Source organism: Chanodichthys erythropterus, chromosome 15, assembly GCF_024489055.1.
Source record: "Chanodichthys erythropterus isolate Z2021 chromosome 15, ASM2448905v1, whole genome shotgun sequence".
NCBI lineage: Eukaryota > Metazoa > Chordata > Actinopteri > Cypriniformes > Xenocyprididae > Chanodichthys > Chanodichthys erythropterus.
The window spans coordinates 9,230,174-9,248,626 of NC_090235.1; the positions used below are offsets into that span (position 1 = coordinate 9,230,174).

The 18,453-nt window shown below is 35.7% G+C and overlaps 1 protein-coding gene across 2 annotated transcripts in view; it reads right to left on the reverse strand.

Annotated features, from left to right (window-relative positions):
- Positions 1-18,453, reverse strand: part of trappc9 (trafficking protein particle complex subunit 9) — a 243,329-nt gene that overhangs the window by 94,456 nt on the left and 130,420 nt on the right. For both annotated transcript variants that reach the window (XM_067411133.1, XM_067411132.1), the window contains one exon: positions 13,287-13,429. In XM_067411133.1, the coding sequence (XP_067267234.1) occupies positions 13,287-13,429 (143 nt within the window). The remainder of the gene's footprint in view (positions 1-13,286; positions 13,430-18,453) is intronic.

The following is an 18,453-nucleotide window of genomic DNA, read 5'->3' on the forward strand; positions in this document are numbered from 1 at the left end:
TTTAAGTAAATATTCAAATCAAAGAAATTCTAAAAAAAATCATTTTATTTCAATGAATTCAGTCATTGAATTCCAGGCTAACCAGGCATTGAGGAGGATGACGGCAGTGGTGAGGCTAAATGGCCGAGTCCGCTGAAGGGATTTTGCGGCTAGCTTGTGTTTCTCCGCTCTGGCGTGTGCCTCCAGCGAAAATCTGGCCGTTTTTAAGACATTTTAAGGCCTTAAATTTAAAGTTCAGAATTTTAGACTTTTAAAGACCCCGCGGGAACCCTGGTTAAGTCAAAGAAATCATGTGAGCATTGGACAAAGTGATCAAATCAAACAAGGAATTGTGAAATTATTTATCCAATATGTTTTTTACATTTTTTAATGATTGAAAATAATATCATATTTACAAAATATATAGAATTATGTGTATAATATATAGAAATTTAATTTATTAAAATTTATTTGCATTTTTATTTAGGTGCAACATGTTTATTATTAAATAAAATATTATTAAAATGCTTATATTGTCTATGCAATATATACACTACCATTCAAAAGTAAATTAAATAAATACTTTTATTCAGACTTGATCAAAAGTGACAGTAAAGACTTCTTCATTGTTACAAAAAATGTCGATAATAATCATAAATGTTTCTTTTGCAGCAAATCAGCATATTAGAATGATTTTTGAAGGATCATGTGACACTGAAGACTGGAGTAACGATGCTGAAAATTTAGCTTTGCATCACATGGATAAATGACATTTTAAAATGTATTCAAATAAAAATCAGTTATTTTAAATTGTAATATTTTTAATATTTTTGATTGTCTTTACTGTATTTTTAATCAAATAAATCCAGCCTTAGTGATCATAAGAGACAAAACTTTTGAAAGTTAGTGTATGTACAAAAAAAGTATTAACAAAATGTGCTTTAAATCATTTTGATATTCATTCTGACATCACTTTACACCCCTAACACACACACACATACACAAAAACAGATGGGCACAACGAGGTCATGCAGATGTACTTGTCATCTTCTGTCCAAACATCAAAGGTTAATGTCCCTTTCATGTACCGAAAGCTTTGTGTGTGTGTGTGTGTGTGTGTGAGTGCTTTATTTATGAAAACAAATTCTCATATCCACCACAGTAACACAACACACATCATATTCTACACTACTAGTATTGCCCCTGAAGTCTACTTTTAACTTCAGTCAAGGTTTCTATCTTCATCTTCTCTGACCACTTGAACTAAACTGTTCTTTTTATGCATCTGTACTTTTAAGGATTAATACATCAAATATAGCGCATGAAACTGTACTTCAAAAGAGCAAGAAAAGGCCAGTTTACCATGGTATGGTGCCTTTAAACCTCAGTGAGTGGTGTGTATAAATAGCAGAGATCTTGAATGATATGATGGCCGGTGTGTGTCGGCGCACAAGCAGAGCAGTCAAGACATACAGTGTCTCTCTCTCTCTCATTTCTTACAGTGATCAGTGAGGAATGAATCATCACAAGAGATGCTGCCAAGTTTTAAATAGCAGAGAGAAATTGAGAGCGAGTGCCAACCAATGCTTACTCAACACGAGCATCCTTCATTCTCTCTCTCCATCAGTCTCTCTCAACTCTTGAACAGATGCTGAAAGTTTTCCTGCAGCAGAGTCAAATGACGTCACCGCCTGGAAAACACTGAGTATTTAGAGGAACGTTTCAAGTTAAACACAACACGTCTCATGAAATTGACTCCATGTACGGTCTTTAAGTCCCCCTAATATGCTATTTTTAAGGCCCCCTTTTTTTTTTTTTTTTGGAGGTTCACACTTTAATTTCCTTTAAAGGGGACCTATTATGCAAAATTCACTTTTGTGTGGTGTTTGTACATAAGTGTGTGTTGGCAGTGTGTGTACACAACCACCCTATAGTGATAAAAATCCACCCACTCCTTTTTTTTAATCCCCATAAATCATAAGCAGTGTCTCAGAACAAGCCATTTCCAGATCCCTGGCAATGTGACGTCACAAAAGCCACAGATCCCGCCCACGAATGTTGACAGACACTGCTGTTTGAACATAGAACTGCCCTGAGTGAGTTCACAGCAAGTTTACACAGTCCGCCATTGCTGCACTGACGAGAATAACCCCCAAGCGTTTGAGGTGTTCTGTAGCTAGATGGATTAATCCACAAAGCTCTCTTCATTTACTACCCGAATCTGAGCCACTGAAAACGAGGCGGATTAACTTGTTTCCCAGGAAATTCTCCCTCAGTTATGTCGAAGTTCGTTTATGTCTGTGCAAATCATTTCACACTGGACTGCTTCGTGAACAAATATCAATACAAAGAGACAATACAAAACAGAGACTGTGCTAAAAATGTGCTACTCACGGATATACAAGTAAAAATTGTTCGTGATCCAGCTTACAGTCTCCAGAGTGACACTGGATATGGCAGTAATGAAGGTGAGAGCACTTTATTACAGTTCATCTGAGTTTATTTACGGATATAAATTTATTAAGCACCACCCGAAAGGCATAAGATCTTTATATATTCGTTTACTGTTAGTTGTAACGAGTGTTTCTATGTTCTTTGTATGTTGGTAATACAAGGAAAAGAGAGTTTATGGATAATATTTTAATGCACACTTGCAGTGTTTTATTAAGCACTAACAGTGATTTTCTAGAGTGAAAACGGACGCTTCATCTTTTCTGTGAAGTACAATAAACGTCATAAATCTCATCTGTATAGTTTTGACCATCATTTGGACGGTACAACAGGCCTGTACTAATATAGTGGATTAAAAACAAGACGACAATATAAGTTAAAACCGTAATTTAACTAAACTATAACTGTTCTATCTCCATGAAGCATACAGTTGCAGAAAAAAGTATGTGAACCCTTTGCAGAATCTGTGAAAATGAGATTTAAAAAAAAAAAAAAAAAAATAGGGATAATAAAAAATGCATGTTATTTTTTGTTTAGTACTGTCCTGAGTAAGATATTTTACATAAAAGATGTTTGCATTAAGTTCATAAGACAAAACAATAGCTGAATTGATTAAAATAACCCCATTCATAAGTATGTGAACCATTGATTCTCAATACTGTGTGTGGTTACCTGATGATCCACGACTGTTTTTATGTTTTGTGTTGGTTGTTCATGAGTCTCTTGTTTGTCCTGAGCAGTTAAACTGAGCTCTGTTCTTCAGAAAAATCCTCCAGCTCCTGCAGATTCATCAGTTTTCAAGCATTTTTGCATATTTGAACCCTTTCCAGCAGTGACTGTATGATTTTGAGATTCATATTTTCACACTGAAGACAACTGAGAGACTCAAACACAACTGTTAAAAAAGGTTCAAACATTCACTGATGCTCCAGAAGGAAACACGATGCATTAGGGGTGAAAACTTTTAAATTCAAATATCAAGGTAAATTGTACTTAATTTTTCTGCCGGGAAACATGCAAGTATCTTCTGTTGGTTCTGAAGGGCAGTACTGAATGAAAAACAATGATATTTAAACAAAATAAGAAAAAAATTGTGACATCTTCATCCTGTTCAAAAGTTTTCACCCCTTGGTTCTCTTAATGCATCGTGTTTCCTTCTTTCCTTAATGCATCAGTGAATGTTTGAACCTTTTTTAATAGTTGTGTTTGAGTCTCTCAGTTGTCCTCAGTGTGAAAAGATGAATCGCAAAATCATACAGTCACTGCTGGAAAGGGTTCAAATATGCAAAAATGCTTGAAAACTGATGAATCTGCAGGAGCTGGAGGATTTTTCTGAAGAACAGAGCTCAGTTTAACTGCTCAGGACAAACAAGAGACTCAAGAACAACCATCACAAAACATAAAAACAGTCGTGGATCATCAGGTAACCACACACAGTATTGAGAATCAATGATTCACATACTTATGAATGGGGTTATTTTAATAAATTCAGCTATTGTTTTGTCTTATGAACTAAATGCAAACATCTTTTATGTAAAATATCTTACTCAGGACAGTACTAAGCAAAAAATAAAAAATGCATTTTTTTATTATCCCTCTTATTTTATTAAAATAATTCTCATTTTCACAGATTCTGCAAGGGGTTCACATACTTTTTCATGCCACTGTATATTCACAGTTTCTGACATTATAGTGCATCCTGACTGAATCCTGTCACCGGAGAATCAGCTTGTGAAGCTCCGCCCTCTTAGGCTGAGCTCAAAAGCTCATTTGCATTTAAAGGGACCACACTGAAATGGCTCGTTTTTAAATTTTAACATGCTATAAAAAATTATCTGTGAGGTATTTTGAGCTAAAACTTCACATACACACTCTGAGGACACCACAGACTTATTTTACATCTTGTAAAATGGGGCATAATAGGCAGTTAAAAAAAATGATTTAATATGCTTTGCACATCAACTCATTTCTCACAGTGTCTTAAATGGATTGATAAAGGATTCAGTTGCTCTAAGCCTCTCCTTTCCGAGAGCTTACTCTGCTTTGATTGGTCAGATGGCCCAGTCTGTTGTGATTGGTCAGTGCATGTCAGAATTGAAACACCCATTACCATATCTGTATTTCAGCTCCGGATTTTCCTCAGCACTTGACATGAACCACAGGGACACTACTAATTTGATTCAGAGTTCTCATGGTTTTGAAGTGCATCAAAGTGGATTTGCTTTTGCAGCGCAGAAAACAGTGTCTTCTCAACATGTTGAAAACAAGAACCAAACTCTTCCAGGACTCAGCTACATCTACAGTGTTTGATGGTCAAAGTAGATCGTTACAAACCTACATTTTTGGAGACAATTACTCCATTTATCTGCACTTTGATCTCTTAAATTTGCAAACAGCTATATTACACACTACATGAAAGATAATATCTGAAAAAGCATAATGGGACACTTTAAAAGAAAAAAAAAATCTATTTATAATCTTTCTTCAAAATAAACATCTAATTTTTGTTTGTTTGTTTGTTTGTTTAGTCCATTCGCCTTTGGCTGCTCACTAGGAATTTCAAGACAATAAGGCAAGATTTTCTGTAATGTTGTTTTTGGAAACAACATAGATTGTCATAGATAACAACATAGGTTGTCCAACATAGATGGATTTATATATATATATATATATATAATATATATATATATATATAATTTCTGTTTGGAATCATCCTGAATGCTTTGCCCCATAGACTTCCATTATAAGTGAATTAATGTATGTGTTTTAAGTAGTGAGTTTAAGCTGTACTGAACCCCAAACAATCCTTTAAGACACTTGGAGATTTGCCATTTGAATGTTTACTTCCCTCCGGAGTTCCTCGTCTCACAACATCCGCTCACACAGAAGACATAAAAGCTTTTTTTTAAGGCAGGTTGTTTTTCATTTAATGGTCTTCCTGTATTATTTGTGTGTTAAGTGTGTCTAAGAGCAATTGTGAAGTGTGTGTTGTGGGCGTGTGTTAATGGTGTCTGAGTTTAGTAATTAAACTGTTGCTTTTTACAACATCCTGTTGAATTTCTTTGGTCAAACACACACACACACACACACACACACAGACTGTACATTTGTCCACACATAAGAGGTGTGGGTGTGAATTAGAGACACAGACATTAGTCACGGAACACTTTATGTGTTAGGAAAGCATCTTTAAGAACCTTTAAAGAGAAGTAATCGAGGCAGTCCAGCAGTATTCATCAGATCTGTGGTGTGGAACCCATCTCTACTCTGCCTACATTATTCAGCGCAGACGATGGGCCATTTGTCTGGACCCGCCGCCCAGAAATTTCAAGAAGATTTTCATCTCAGTAACATTATTTCATCTGCTCAGAGGTACTGAGCTGAAGAAGTGCACAGCGCTCGAGTGGATCCTTCAAGATGCTGTGAACAGTAGTGTGTCTGAGCGCGTACGTGTGTAAATGTGTCCCGTTCCTATAAAGCCTCCATATATAATGCATTATGAAAAGAATTCACAATTCATAGTTACTCTCTTAAAGAGCACAATGGAATAAAGCATTAAGTGTAATTAAGAAACTATACAATGTGAACGTTAATAAGCGTAAATTCAAAATGAGTTTATTATTCCTGATTAGTCATTATTATTTTTCAATTAAAAATAAATAAATATGAAAAATTATTTTAATATAACAAAATATTTATAAATAAATAAATACATAAATAAATTACTAATTATTATTTTAGTCATTTAAAGGTACTTTAGTATATAATAATGTATATAAACCAAGCATATAATGTAGTATATACAATCTACAACACATTAAGGCATTTTTAGATATGCTTTAAGACATTACTTGCTCTTAAACCTTTTGTCCTCACACGGATGTAATGAGGTGTATTTATTGCTGCTATTTTCAGAGCGCCTGAAGCTAACAGAGAAACACGTCGACCAACCGACTGTTGAATATTTCACACCCATTCAGCAGGATTTTCCGTTTGTGTGTGATGTGAATACAGATGCTGTTGTTTTTGGCCAGTATCCAGTCTACCAAATGAAACTTTCTTGGTTTCATGTGGAAGAATGAGCTAATCATAGTTTGAGGTTTACAGCCATTGCATGAATAAATAAAGTTTAGAATGAAGCACATTTGCCATGGAGGTCCAGAACAGTGTTGAGGAAGCTACTGTGAAACTGTAGCCGAACTAAAATCTATTTATAGTTTACAGCAGCTCAACTACACTTGACAGTCAAGCCATGATTTTTTTAAGCAGTTCATTTCCCTGTAAACTACTAACAAAAGTGGCTAACTACACTGAAGTTCAGAATTATCAAAATTAATCATCTGAACAAAATTGATGCGATAAGATGAATCAGATCATCCAAAATCATTTGAAAGAGATGCCTTCACTGTATTCTGCTACTTGGATATTTCGGGGGAAAAAATGGCTTGTTAAATAAGCTTGTTGATAAATTAGACTATTATGAAAATAGCTGAATTACATTTTTGCTACTGATAAATGTAGTTAGCAGTATCACTACTTTTAGCCAGTTACTCCCCAGCGCTGGTCCAGACTAAGAAAAGCTCAGCAAAACGCAGTGAGCGCGTGCGTGTGTGTGTGTGTGTGTGTGTGTGAGCAGCCGATCCATCTGACAGGAATAATAGATGATCTAGATGACTGAGACAGCAGATATTATTACAGCTAATGAGTCACTTCAAGTGGTCATTACTAAGGTGTGATCAGTCTCTCTCACTCTCCATCCATCTCCATCTGTCTATCCCTCTCTCCATCTCTCTGTCCCCCTCTCTCTCAGCCTAGAGACAGCAGCAGTCATTCATTCCAGCTCTGCTGTGTCACACAAAACATTAGTGTTCAGGTTCACCACTGTGGACTGACTTCTTCATAAACCACTTTTCAGCTGCATTCATTCGGCAGATAAGACTTCACCCTTAATAACGCAACTGAGCACTTATTGCCATTACAGGATAGTGTGTATTTACAGTATGTTATGCCTAAACTATGTATTTTAAGGTTTCATAGTGCCCTGATGCTGTTTGACAACACATCTGCAATCTCTTGTATGTATTTAACCTTTTTAGAGTAATCATATTCCTTCTAAAGTAATGTGATAATGTTTTCATATCCTAATGTCTGCCAAAAAGGTGATCAAAGCCCACGCATCCTCCGAAATCCATCATCTAAAAACATTTACACTAAACACAACAGCACTGGCACTAGCCAGTAAAACTCTCAGGCGTCCATTACACCAGCGACACTTGTCTAAGTGACCGATGTCTAACTGAAAATAAAAAGCTGGGGAAAAATTCACATCCCCATGTACACACACAGACCCACACCCACACCCACACCCACACACACTCACACACACACACACACACACACACACACACACACACACACACACACACACACACACACACACACACACACACACACACACACACACACACACACACACACACACACACACACACACACACACACACACACACACACACACACACACACACACTCACTCTAAAAAGTAATTCCGGGGACCTGTTACTTAAATAAATGCATGGTTGCAAGTTACAAATTCTAATGTATTGTTTTAATTAAACCTTTTAAGTTGCCAATATTATTTTGTTAGTTTTGTTGACAAAATAATGTTGATCATTACATCAACTTAAAATCGTATATAATTTAAACTCAAATGTATGCGTTAATTGCCTTTAAAAAAACAAAAGAAAAAAATTGATTGCAGTAATGTAATGACATTGTCTTGATAACTTTGGAAATTAGGCAGTGGATTTCTAGTTCCCAGCATGCTTTGCATAGGACTGGATAAGGAGAATGAATGTTGAGATGTTGTTATTTTATGTGTTTTTAGTGAAGGGAAAGACCTGTAAGTGTTTAATGCTGTAATGTTTGACATTTAAAGGGATAGTTCACCCAAAAATGAAAATTTGATGTTTATCAACTTACCCCCAGTGCATCCAAGATGTAGGTGACATTTTTTCTTCAGTCGATCACAAATTATGATTTTTAACTGCAACCGCTGCCTTCTGTCATTCAAATAATGGCGGTTGATGGGAACTTCATCTATAAGAGTGAATAAACCTTGCTTAGACAAATCCAAATTAAACCCTGCGGCTCGTGACGACACAATAATGTCCTGAGACACGAAACGATCGGTTTGTGAGAGAAACCGAACAGTATTTATATCATTTTTTACCTCTAATACACCACTATGTCCAACTCCGTTCAGGACTCCTTTAGTGATGTCTGATCGCGCTCTGTCAACGGCAGTGATGTCTCGCGCATATACTTCAATGAGTGTCAGACATCACTTCCGTTGTCAGAGCGCGATCTGACCTCACTCACCGGAAGCTGAACTGAGTTGGACATAGTGGTGTATTAGAGGTAAAAAAATGATATAAATACTGTTTGGTTTCTCTCACAAACCGATCGTTTCGTGTCTTAGGACATTAATGTGTCATCACGAGCCGCAGGATTTCATTTGGATTTGTCTAAGCAAGGTTTATTCACTCTTATAGATGAAGTTCCCATCTACTGCTATTATTTGAATGACAGACGGCAGCGGTTGCAGTTAAAAATCATCATTTGTGATCGACTGAAGAAAAAATGTCACCTACATCTTGGATGCACTGGGGGTAAGCAGATAAAAATCAAATTTTCATTTTTGGGTGAACTATCCCTTTAAGAGAGGTTTTTTTTTTTTTTTTTTTTTTTGGTTACAATTGTGCTGAAGGTAAACACTACATTGACTCTATAAGCACTGACTGCACTAATGCCAGTGACAAGTCATATCTTACTTGTTCATTAAATATACATGTTAAATAAGTTATATTAGCATGTGCTATGATAGCTGTTGATTTGAACTGAAATAGTTAAGATTATATGGTTCCAGGGCTACAACTTCAGATTTGTCATCGAGGTTAGAAGCTGTCTTGCGATATTGCCATGACTATGAGGGTGAAATTTTTTTTACAGATGTTTACATTACGCCTCCACTGTCATTTTGCTTTTTATAGAAATAAAAACCATTTAATTCCGTTGGATAATGATTGCTTCAATTCCATCAAGCTCATCCAACATGAGCTGCAGAATCGTACGTAGTGCAACAGGAATCAGAATTCATTGATCACATGAGGAGAGTGACGAGATAACTGACAAGACCATGGCGGAAGATTTGTTGCACAACAGATCCTAAGCGTCTGTCAAATGTCTTATCTTGTAGAATGCGCACTCAACACTGCTGCTCCCTATTCACAGTCTGTGTGTTCTGAAAATCAAAAGTAAAATGCGAGTGCGCTTTAAAACGCAATTTCAATACCCTGGATTTTGAAAGTGGCTCCCTGAAGCATGCAAATATCTCCCAATATGAATGCTATCTTAGGCTGGTCTGTGTAGTTGTAAACATCTCTATGCTCTTTATCATGCTAGAAGAAAATTTGGCCTCTATTTGATGACTTTGAATATGGTTGCACTTATTGTTTGCACTATTTATACTGTTTTTATTTCTATGATCCATTTGTTGAAAAGAGTTCACTCAGTTCAGTTAGGAGGTCACAAGTTTGAAATTGAATTTTTTTTTTTTATAAATTTTTTTAACTGCCTATTTTGGGGCATCATTAAATATGAGCCGATTTAGGCTGTGGCCCCTTTAAATGCTCACGCTCCCCACCCACGGAGCTCACGCTTGCCTTTAACAGCATAAACAAAGTTCACACAGCTAATATAACCCTCAAAATTTGTCTTTACAAAGTGTTCGTCATGCAGCATGTCTAATCGCGTAAGTATAGTATTTATTTGGATGTTTACATTTGATTCTGAATGAATTTGAGGCTGTGCTCCATGGTTAAAGCTAACATTACACACTGTTGGAGAGATTTATAAAGAATGAAGTTGTGTTTATGAATTATACAGACTGCAAGTGTTTAAAAAATGAAAATAACATTGGCTCTTGTCTCCGTGAATACAGTAAGAAACGATGGTAACTTTAACCACATTTAACAGTACATTAGCAACATGCTAACGAAACATTTAGAAAGACAATTTACAAATATCACTAAAAATATCATGATATCATGGATCATGTCAGTTATTATTGCTCCATCTGCCATTTTTCGCTATTGTTCTTGCTTGCTAGTCTGATGATTCAGCTGTGCACATCCAGATGTCCTGCCCTTGTCTAATGCTTGAACATGAGCTAGCATATGCAAATATTGGGGGCGTACACCCTGACTGTTACGTAACAGTCAGTGTTATGTTGAGATTCACCTGTTCCTCTGAGGTCTTTTAAACAAATGAGATTTATATAAGAAGGAGGAAACAATGGAGTTTGAGACTCACTGTATGTCATTTCCATGTACTGAACTCTTGTTATTTAACTATGCCAAGATAAATTAAATTTTTAATTCTAGGGCACCTTTAATGCTAAAAGCGTCTAACGTGAGTATGAATATCGTTCTGTGTTGCCAGCTTTTTAGCAGTAATGAAAACAACACTGGCTAATTCACCTCAGATCTTGAAAATAAATAAATGAGCATAAGAACGTTCAAACTGTCAACTCAATGCGAACAAACAAGTGTATTCTATGACAAAGATTGGTTCAGTCCCTCCGTATGTACTTCAAACAATGTTTAAATTGTGTAATATTTATGAATTTTACTAAGAACTTGCCCATTTCATTGTGTCTGCTGTGCTCTTGCTGAGAGAGCCTGCCCACACTCTCTTCTGATTGGCTGTGGTTTTTGATTGATTTTGTCACTTCTCATTTTCACGTCGCGTCTATTTCCCACCACCGTCCTCGGGCCGGGTCGGGCCGGGCCCTTGATAAAGCACGTCACGTGTCATGTGCAGCGTCTCGTCCACTCGCACTCGCAGTCTCGCACGCGTGACGCATCACACCTGCTGTGCGTGCTGTACTATTCAGTAGCTTAAAGCCTCTTTTACACTGCACGCGTGTGCGGCACGTTACGGCTGCGACGCGGCTACCGGAGCTGATTCGCAGCTACTCTAGTCAATGCTCGTGTTTACACCAGCCGCGCCGCGGTGCGTTTGAGAAGCGTCCCAGAAGGGGCTCACTGCGCTGCTTCGCTAAAGATAGGCGCCTCGCCTATTTTTGACGAGCAGCTCAAATACAAAATAAAGTCAAAATAATCCTGTAAACTCCTGCTGATATTTTACATCACTACAATGACAGAAACTGAAGACAAGAGATTCGACGTTGAAAAACTTGAAATTTCTTTGTTTTTGTTGTCCATAACTGGAATTTTAAGTGTGTTAACTTCATCTGTATGGCTACAGCAAAATAAAGTATGGCATAGCAATAAACACAATCAAACCGGACAAAATATAACCATTTAGCCATTAAAAACATGAAAAATTTAACGAAAACAATGTTGGCCAGGCAAATCTAGTGGTCTCGCGAATCCAGCCGCTTCGCTTCTGAAATGCTTCTGGTGTGAGTTGACACCCCTCAGAAGACGGAAAAAAAACCTTGTCGGAGCCATACGAACAGTGTAAACGAGGCTTAAGTACAACATGGAGCTTGAAGAAGCAAAGAAAAAAATTAAAACAGGAGAATTAACTTTGAGCAAGTCTGGAGGAAAATGGGAGGTATGGAAACATTTTAAACTAGTTTTAATAAACAAACAACGCAGTTTACATGCTTCTTCCTTGTCGTATTATTCATTAAGATAATAATTAATAAATGCACGCACAATTATGAACTTGATAAATGTTACAGATATGTTTACTATGCACAAACAAATGCTTTTCAACTTACATGTGCAAAATTCAGAATTAAATGAATGTGAGTCTGTAGTCTATGTGTTTTAGCCATTAAATAAGCACGTTTAGTTTCAAGTTTAAGTTTTGTTTTGAAGAAAGATTTTCTTTAAATTGAATTTCGTTTAGTATAAATTGTATCTTAATTTTAATACATTTTTCATCATCCAATTACCTGGATTTAATACATAAAAAGCAATATAGCAGACAATGTAATTATGACATGGAGGCGCCGGCGCGCCGCGGTCACACACCTTTTGAAACTGGTAACACACGCTGTCACCGAATTTACAAATGCACATCTTGCTTGTTGCTCACACACATATTATGTTGAAATAACAATATGTTGAAGTAACATTATTAATAACAATTAATCTTTAAGAATATTTGATTGAATGCTGAATGTTGAGCTTGTTCAATTTAATAAAATTAAAACTTTAATTATGATAATTAAAATAATTTAATATTTAATATTGAGTGGCCAATTTTTGCTCATTTATAAATAGTATTTATATAATTTATATAACTGCGCAGCTCACCCCTTTAGCCTAAATGATCTAGCACAGCAGCACCTGCATTAAAAAAAAATAAAAAATCTGGCACCGCCCCTGGTTATAACGGCCCACATATTAAAAATGGTCGGGTTTAAATCGGGCTCGGGCTCATAATTACAGTGGACGTGTCAGGCCGGGCCGGGCTCGGACACAACGTGCTCGGGCTCGGGTAAGGTCGGGCTTGATTTGTTGGGCCCGATCTAAGCTCTAACCTACATGTCACAGGAAACTGTCTGCTTTAAAAAAAAAAAAAAAAAAAAAAAACCATTTAGTATGTTTTTTAAGCCATTTGGTTTAAGGAAGTGTCCTCGTAAACCCATGTCATTATACACATTTGTGTCCTCATAAACCATCTTTACAAGAACACACACACATACACTTATTTTTGTGCAAGAAACCCTGAATAACAATATGATTGGATTGAATATGATCTGTTCTTTATGTTGCACGCACAGGCCTGCCTATTGAGTGAATGTACTGTTTTAATACCTGGTGGCAGGTAAAGTGCTGACTCGTGTGAAGAAAACTGAAGGTTCAACATCCACTCTGACCCCAAGACTGAGCTCGCGGTAGTAGCCCTCCACCTGACCGGCTCCTCCACTGTACTTAAAGGTCAACACAGCCTCCAGCGTCTACGGAAAGACAGATGGAGAAAAAACACATTAATAACAGAAACAGATCTCAAGCACAGGCCAATTCATTCACAACTGAAGAGCGCAAATCTGTATGATCAGATATGTTCACAATCTCTAACAGGAAAAACAAAGGATCTGTTCACCCAAAAATGAAAAACCATTGTAAACGCGCATCTCGCATCATTCCAGACTCCTCACAAATAATATGAAAGCACCATAAAAGCACCGTATAAGTAATCCATGCATCTTGTGCAGTGCATAAGTCATTTGATAGCTCTGTATGAGAGACCCACATAAGACATTATAACTTCAAAAAACTTGAAATATAGTGCACAAGTCATATGAAATACTCTTATGGTACTTTTCTGGTGCTTTATTGTCTTTTACAGAGATTATAAGTCACTGGTCACTCTCTACTTTAGTTGTATTAAAAAAAAAAATCTTAGTTTATGTCCCACTGAAGAAAGAAAGTAATCTATGGGTTTAGAACGACACAAGGGTGAATAAATCATGAAAACAATGCTTAATCTTCATTGCAGGTAAAAAGAGATGAGAGAAGATAAATATTAGTAGAAAAGAAAGAAGATTAAAAATAGGATGAAAAAGCAGAGAATGCAGAAAGAGGAGGACAAGCTGAGTCAGTCTGGGGGCTGAGGAAAAACTGTGTGTGTGTGTGTGTGTGTGTGTGTGTGTGTGTGTGAGATCCTGGCCTTCTCTACATCGTTACATTTTGCCAGAACTGTGGATTCTTCAAGAACAAACTTTCCCATTTTCCCTGTCTTTGCAATCTCTGTAATCTACTTAAAAGGAAGAGCATCATGTGAACCTTATTTGAATGGTTAAAGTGCATTTCCTGCTTAAAAAGGAACAACAAAACCTTTTAAAATTCCATCATCGCCGTCGCTCATCTTGCCTCGTCTTACCAGACCTCACCAGAGTAAACAGTTTAAAATAGAGTGCCGTCTCATCACGCAAATGGAGTTCAGAAGTGTTATCGGTGTGCAAAAACCATCAAAACAGAAAACTGTTTACATTCTGCTGCACCATCAGACTTCAAATACTAGTTTATTATTCTGACCGAGAACAACCCTCTAAAACAGATGAGATCATCTGAAGTAAAGCAGCCAAACATGCTAGTTTATGTGAAGTTCAGGAGCACATCAATTTGAAATCATATTCACTGAAGAAATACAGTATATAATATTAGTGTCTCAAACAAAATTCTTGAAACCTTGTAAACATCTCACAACAATCCAGGAACTATTAATGAATGAATAAACAAAAAAACGGATGGACAAATAAATAAACATACAAAAGAAAAGAAAAGAAAAGCAGCGCTACGTATAGACAATAACAAGTGAACAAATGGAAAATGCATGAGCAAATGAATAAATGAGCAAATGTAATGTAAAAAAAGCAACAAAACAATATAGTCTATAGAGAATTATGAATAACAAATTAACTGAATTAGACAAATGTGTGGAGATAGTAAGATTTTTTTTTGCAATAAATTAATATTTTTACTCAGCAATGATGCATTCAATTAATTAAAGAAAAACAAAAAAACATAAAGACATGTTTCGAAGGATTGTTATCCATTATGGTTTCCCCAAAAATATTAAGCAGCACAACTGTTTTCAACATTGATAACAATCATAAACGTTTCTTGAACATCAAATCAGCATATTAGAATGATTTCTGAAGGATCATGTGACACTGAAGACTGGAGTAATGATGCTGAAATTTCAGCTTTAGCATAACAGGAACAAATTATGTTTAAAATATAATAGAAAACAGCTATTTTAAATAATAAAAATTCTCAATATTACAGTAATTTTGATCAAACAAATGATAAAATGAATAAATGAACAATGAATAAATTAATAAATAAACAACTGACGAACAAAGAATAACAAAATTTATCAGCCACAAATAAATAAATAAATATATTTATTTATAATATATATATATATATATATATATATATATATATATATATATATATATATTTTTTTTTTTTTTTTTTTTTTACCGGCCATTAAACATAGATTAAATGATTAGTTCACCCAAAAATGGAAATTCTGTCATTATTTACTCACCCTTATGTCGTTCTACACCCGTAAGACCTTTGTTCTTCTTCCAAACATAAATAAAGATATTTTTGATGAAATCCGATGGCTCAGTGAGGCCTCAATTGAGAGCAAAGCCATTCAAACTCTCAAGGTCCATAAGGTAATAAAGACATTTAAAACAGTTCATGTGACGTCAGTGGTTCTATCTTAATATTATAAAGCAATGAGAATACTTTTTGTGCATCAAAAAAACTAAATAATGACTTTTCAACAATATCTAGTGATGGGCTGATTTCAAAACACTGCTTCATGAAGCTTCTGAGCTTTATGAATTTTTGGTTTCGATTCAGTGATTCGGATCTCCTATCAAACGGCAAAACTGCTGAAATCACGTGACTTTGGCCCTCCTATTCACTGATTTCCATTTGTAAAGCTCTGAAGCAGTGTTTTGAAATAAGCCCATATAGATATTGTTGAAAAGTCGTTAATTTGTTTTTTGGTGGACAAAAAGTATTCTTGACGCTTTATAATATTAAGACAGAACCTCTGAACTCATGAACTGTTTCAAATATGTTTTTAAGTAGCTTTATGGACCTTGAGAGTTTGAATGACTTTGCTCTCAATAGAGGCCTCACTGAGCCATCAGATTTCATAAACAATATCTTAATTTGTGTTCTGAAGACGAATGAAGGTCTTACAGGTGTGAAACAACATGAGGGTGAGTAATAAATGACATTATTTTCATTTTGGGGTGAACTAACACTTTAATCCTTTTTTTGTTTGATTAACATTAAAAACACAGGCAGGAGCAGAAATATTGGGCTGCTGTCACTTTAAGTCTAATGCACAGATACAATATACTGTGACACATGTGATTTATTTCTCAACAATTTACATTCAGTTAAGACAAAACTGACTATGTTTACAAGGATACTTGCCAAGACGGGCGTTTTAACAATTTTGTTTGAATATGTCTGAGATGCGGCTTTCTGGAAGAGTGCTATAGATATTTGCGCACTTTCCACACAGCGAGTAAGTTCCCTTTTGCGTCTTCTTCAGCTTGAATATTTAAATTGGCAAGGCTCAAACTTTCGTGACAACGCAGCACTGGCCTGTCAACTGTCCCGAGCATCACTCGCGTTGGTTCACATTCATGTTCTCACAATTTTGAATTGTTTGATTTCATAAAAATGCAACCTGCAATTGACACCATTTCATATACTCGCCAATTTTTACTAGCATTCAATGCTTGGTGAGTGTTAATTAAACAAGCCAATGAGACGGGAGCTTGACATTTTGTGTAAAATCAACAGTTCAAGAAGGTTAGATTCACAGCATCATGTCTGGTTACAGACTGAATCCTTCGTTAGAGATGTGAAACAGTAAATCATCAAACGTCACAATGACAGGAGGACAGATGTTTTCCAGCAGGGCTTGATCTTGAGAGATTTTCTTAAATGAGGGGTTGACACCATCACTTCTGAGGTTGAGAGGATGAGGAGGCAATGAAACTACATGACGAGGAGGAACAGAAGACAAAGATAGAAAGTAAGAGATCTAAAGGGAAGACAGATCTTATTGGCCTCATTATTCTGACAGCCTCCCACCTCACGCGCCCTGTGCAGACCTCTGGCTCCGAGAGAGCAGAAAAAGAGTGAATGTGATGCTTTCTAGCAAGAGAAAAAGACAAGCGAACTTCTGTGTATTTGGGTTTCTAGGGTTTTCCTGCCGGGCCCACTGGAGTGATTCACATTCACCCTCCTGTTGTGAGAAACCTCACCCCGTTCAATCGCTGCACGCTGTGTGTGTGTGTGTGTGTGTGTTCACTGAGAGCCGTCGGCCTCTAGAGAGAAGCTATTTCAATCACACAGAGAGCTAAAGATAGCACAAACCATAAAGAGAGAGAGAGAGAGAGAGAGAGAAATGTGCTGACACAGTGAATTTAAGAGCTTGATCACCCAAGACTATCTATACAGGCGCTGAATGAACTAATGAAGGTATGAATAAATGGATAAACCAATAAATGAAATGAACAAACAAACAAGAGAACAAATAAATTAACAAATTAATGCACAAATAAAGAAACATTAAAAAATAAATAACTGAACAAACCAAAAATGAATAAATAAAACTAACGAACTAATGCAAAATTAACAAATTGATGAATGTTGAACAAATGAAGAAAACTAATGAATGAATGAACACATGAATGAACAAAAAACAAACATCATGAACTAACGAACGAATGAATGAACAAATAAAGAGTTAATTAAACAACTTTACAATGACTTGTCACTAAACTGTTCATTCATTTCATTTTAGTAACGACTCTCTAATGAGACATTACTAAAATGAAAATGAATGAACAATAAGATGAACAAATCTATAAATGAATTAATTAATAAAAATTACTTAAATGAACAAACATAAAATTAAAGAACAAATTAATAAACACACAAATGAAAGAAATGAAGAAACATTAACTAAAATATGAATAAACATAGCTGAATAAACAAGCACATGCATGAATAAAAAATAAACAAAAAAACAAATGGGTGTTTTAAACTCATGAAAATGAGTTGAATGAATGAATGAATGAATGAATGAATGAAGATGAATGAATGAATGAATGAAAAAAGATGAATGAATTAATGAATGAATGAACAAAGATGAATGAATGAATGAAAAAAGATGAATGAATTAATGAATTAATGACCAAACGATTATGAGTGAATGGATGAGTGAATGAATGAACAAACGAATGAATGAATGAATGAATGAATGAATGAATGAATGAATGAATGAATGAATAATGGATGAATGAATAATGGATGAATGAATGAATGAATGAACAAATAATTGAACTAACAAATAAACTAAAATGATTCAAAAAGACTGAATGGAAAACAGATCAGTACATAAAGAATGAATAAACATACAAATGAGTGA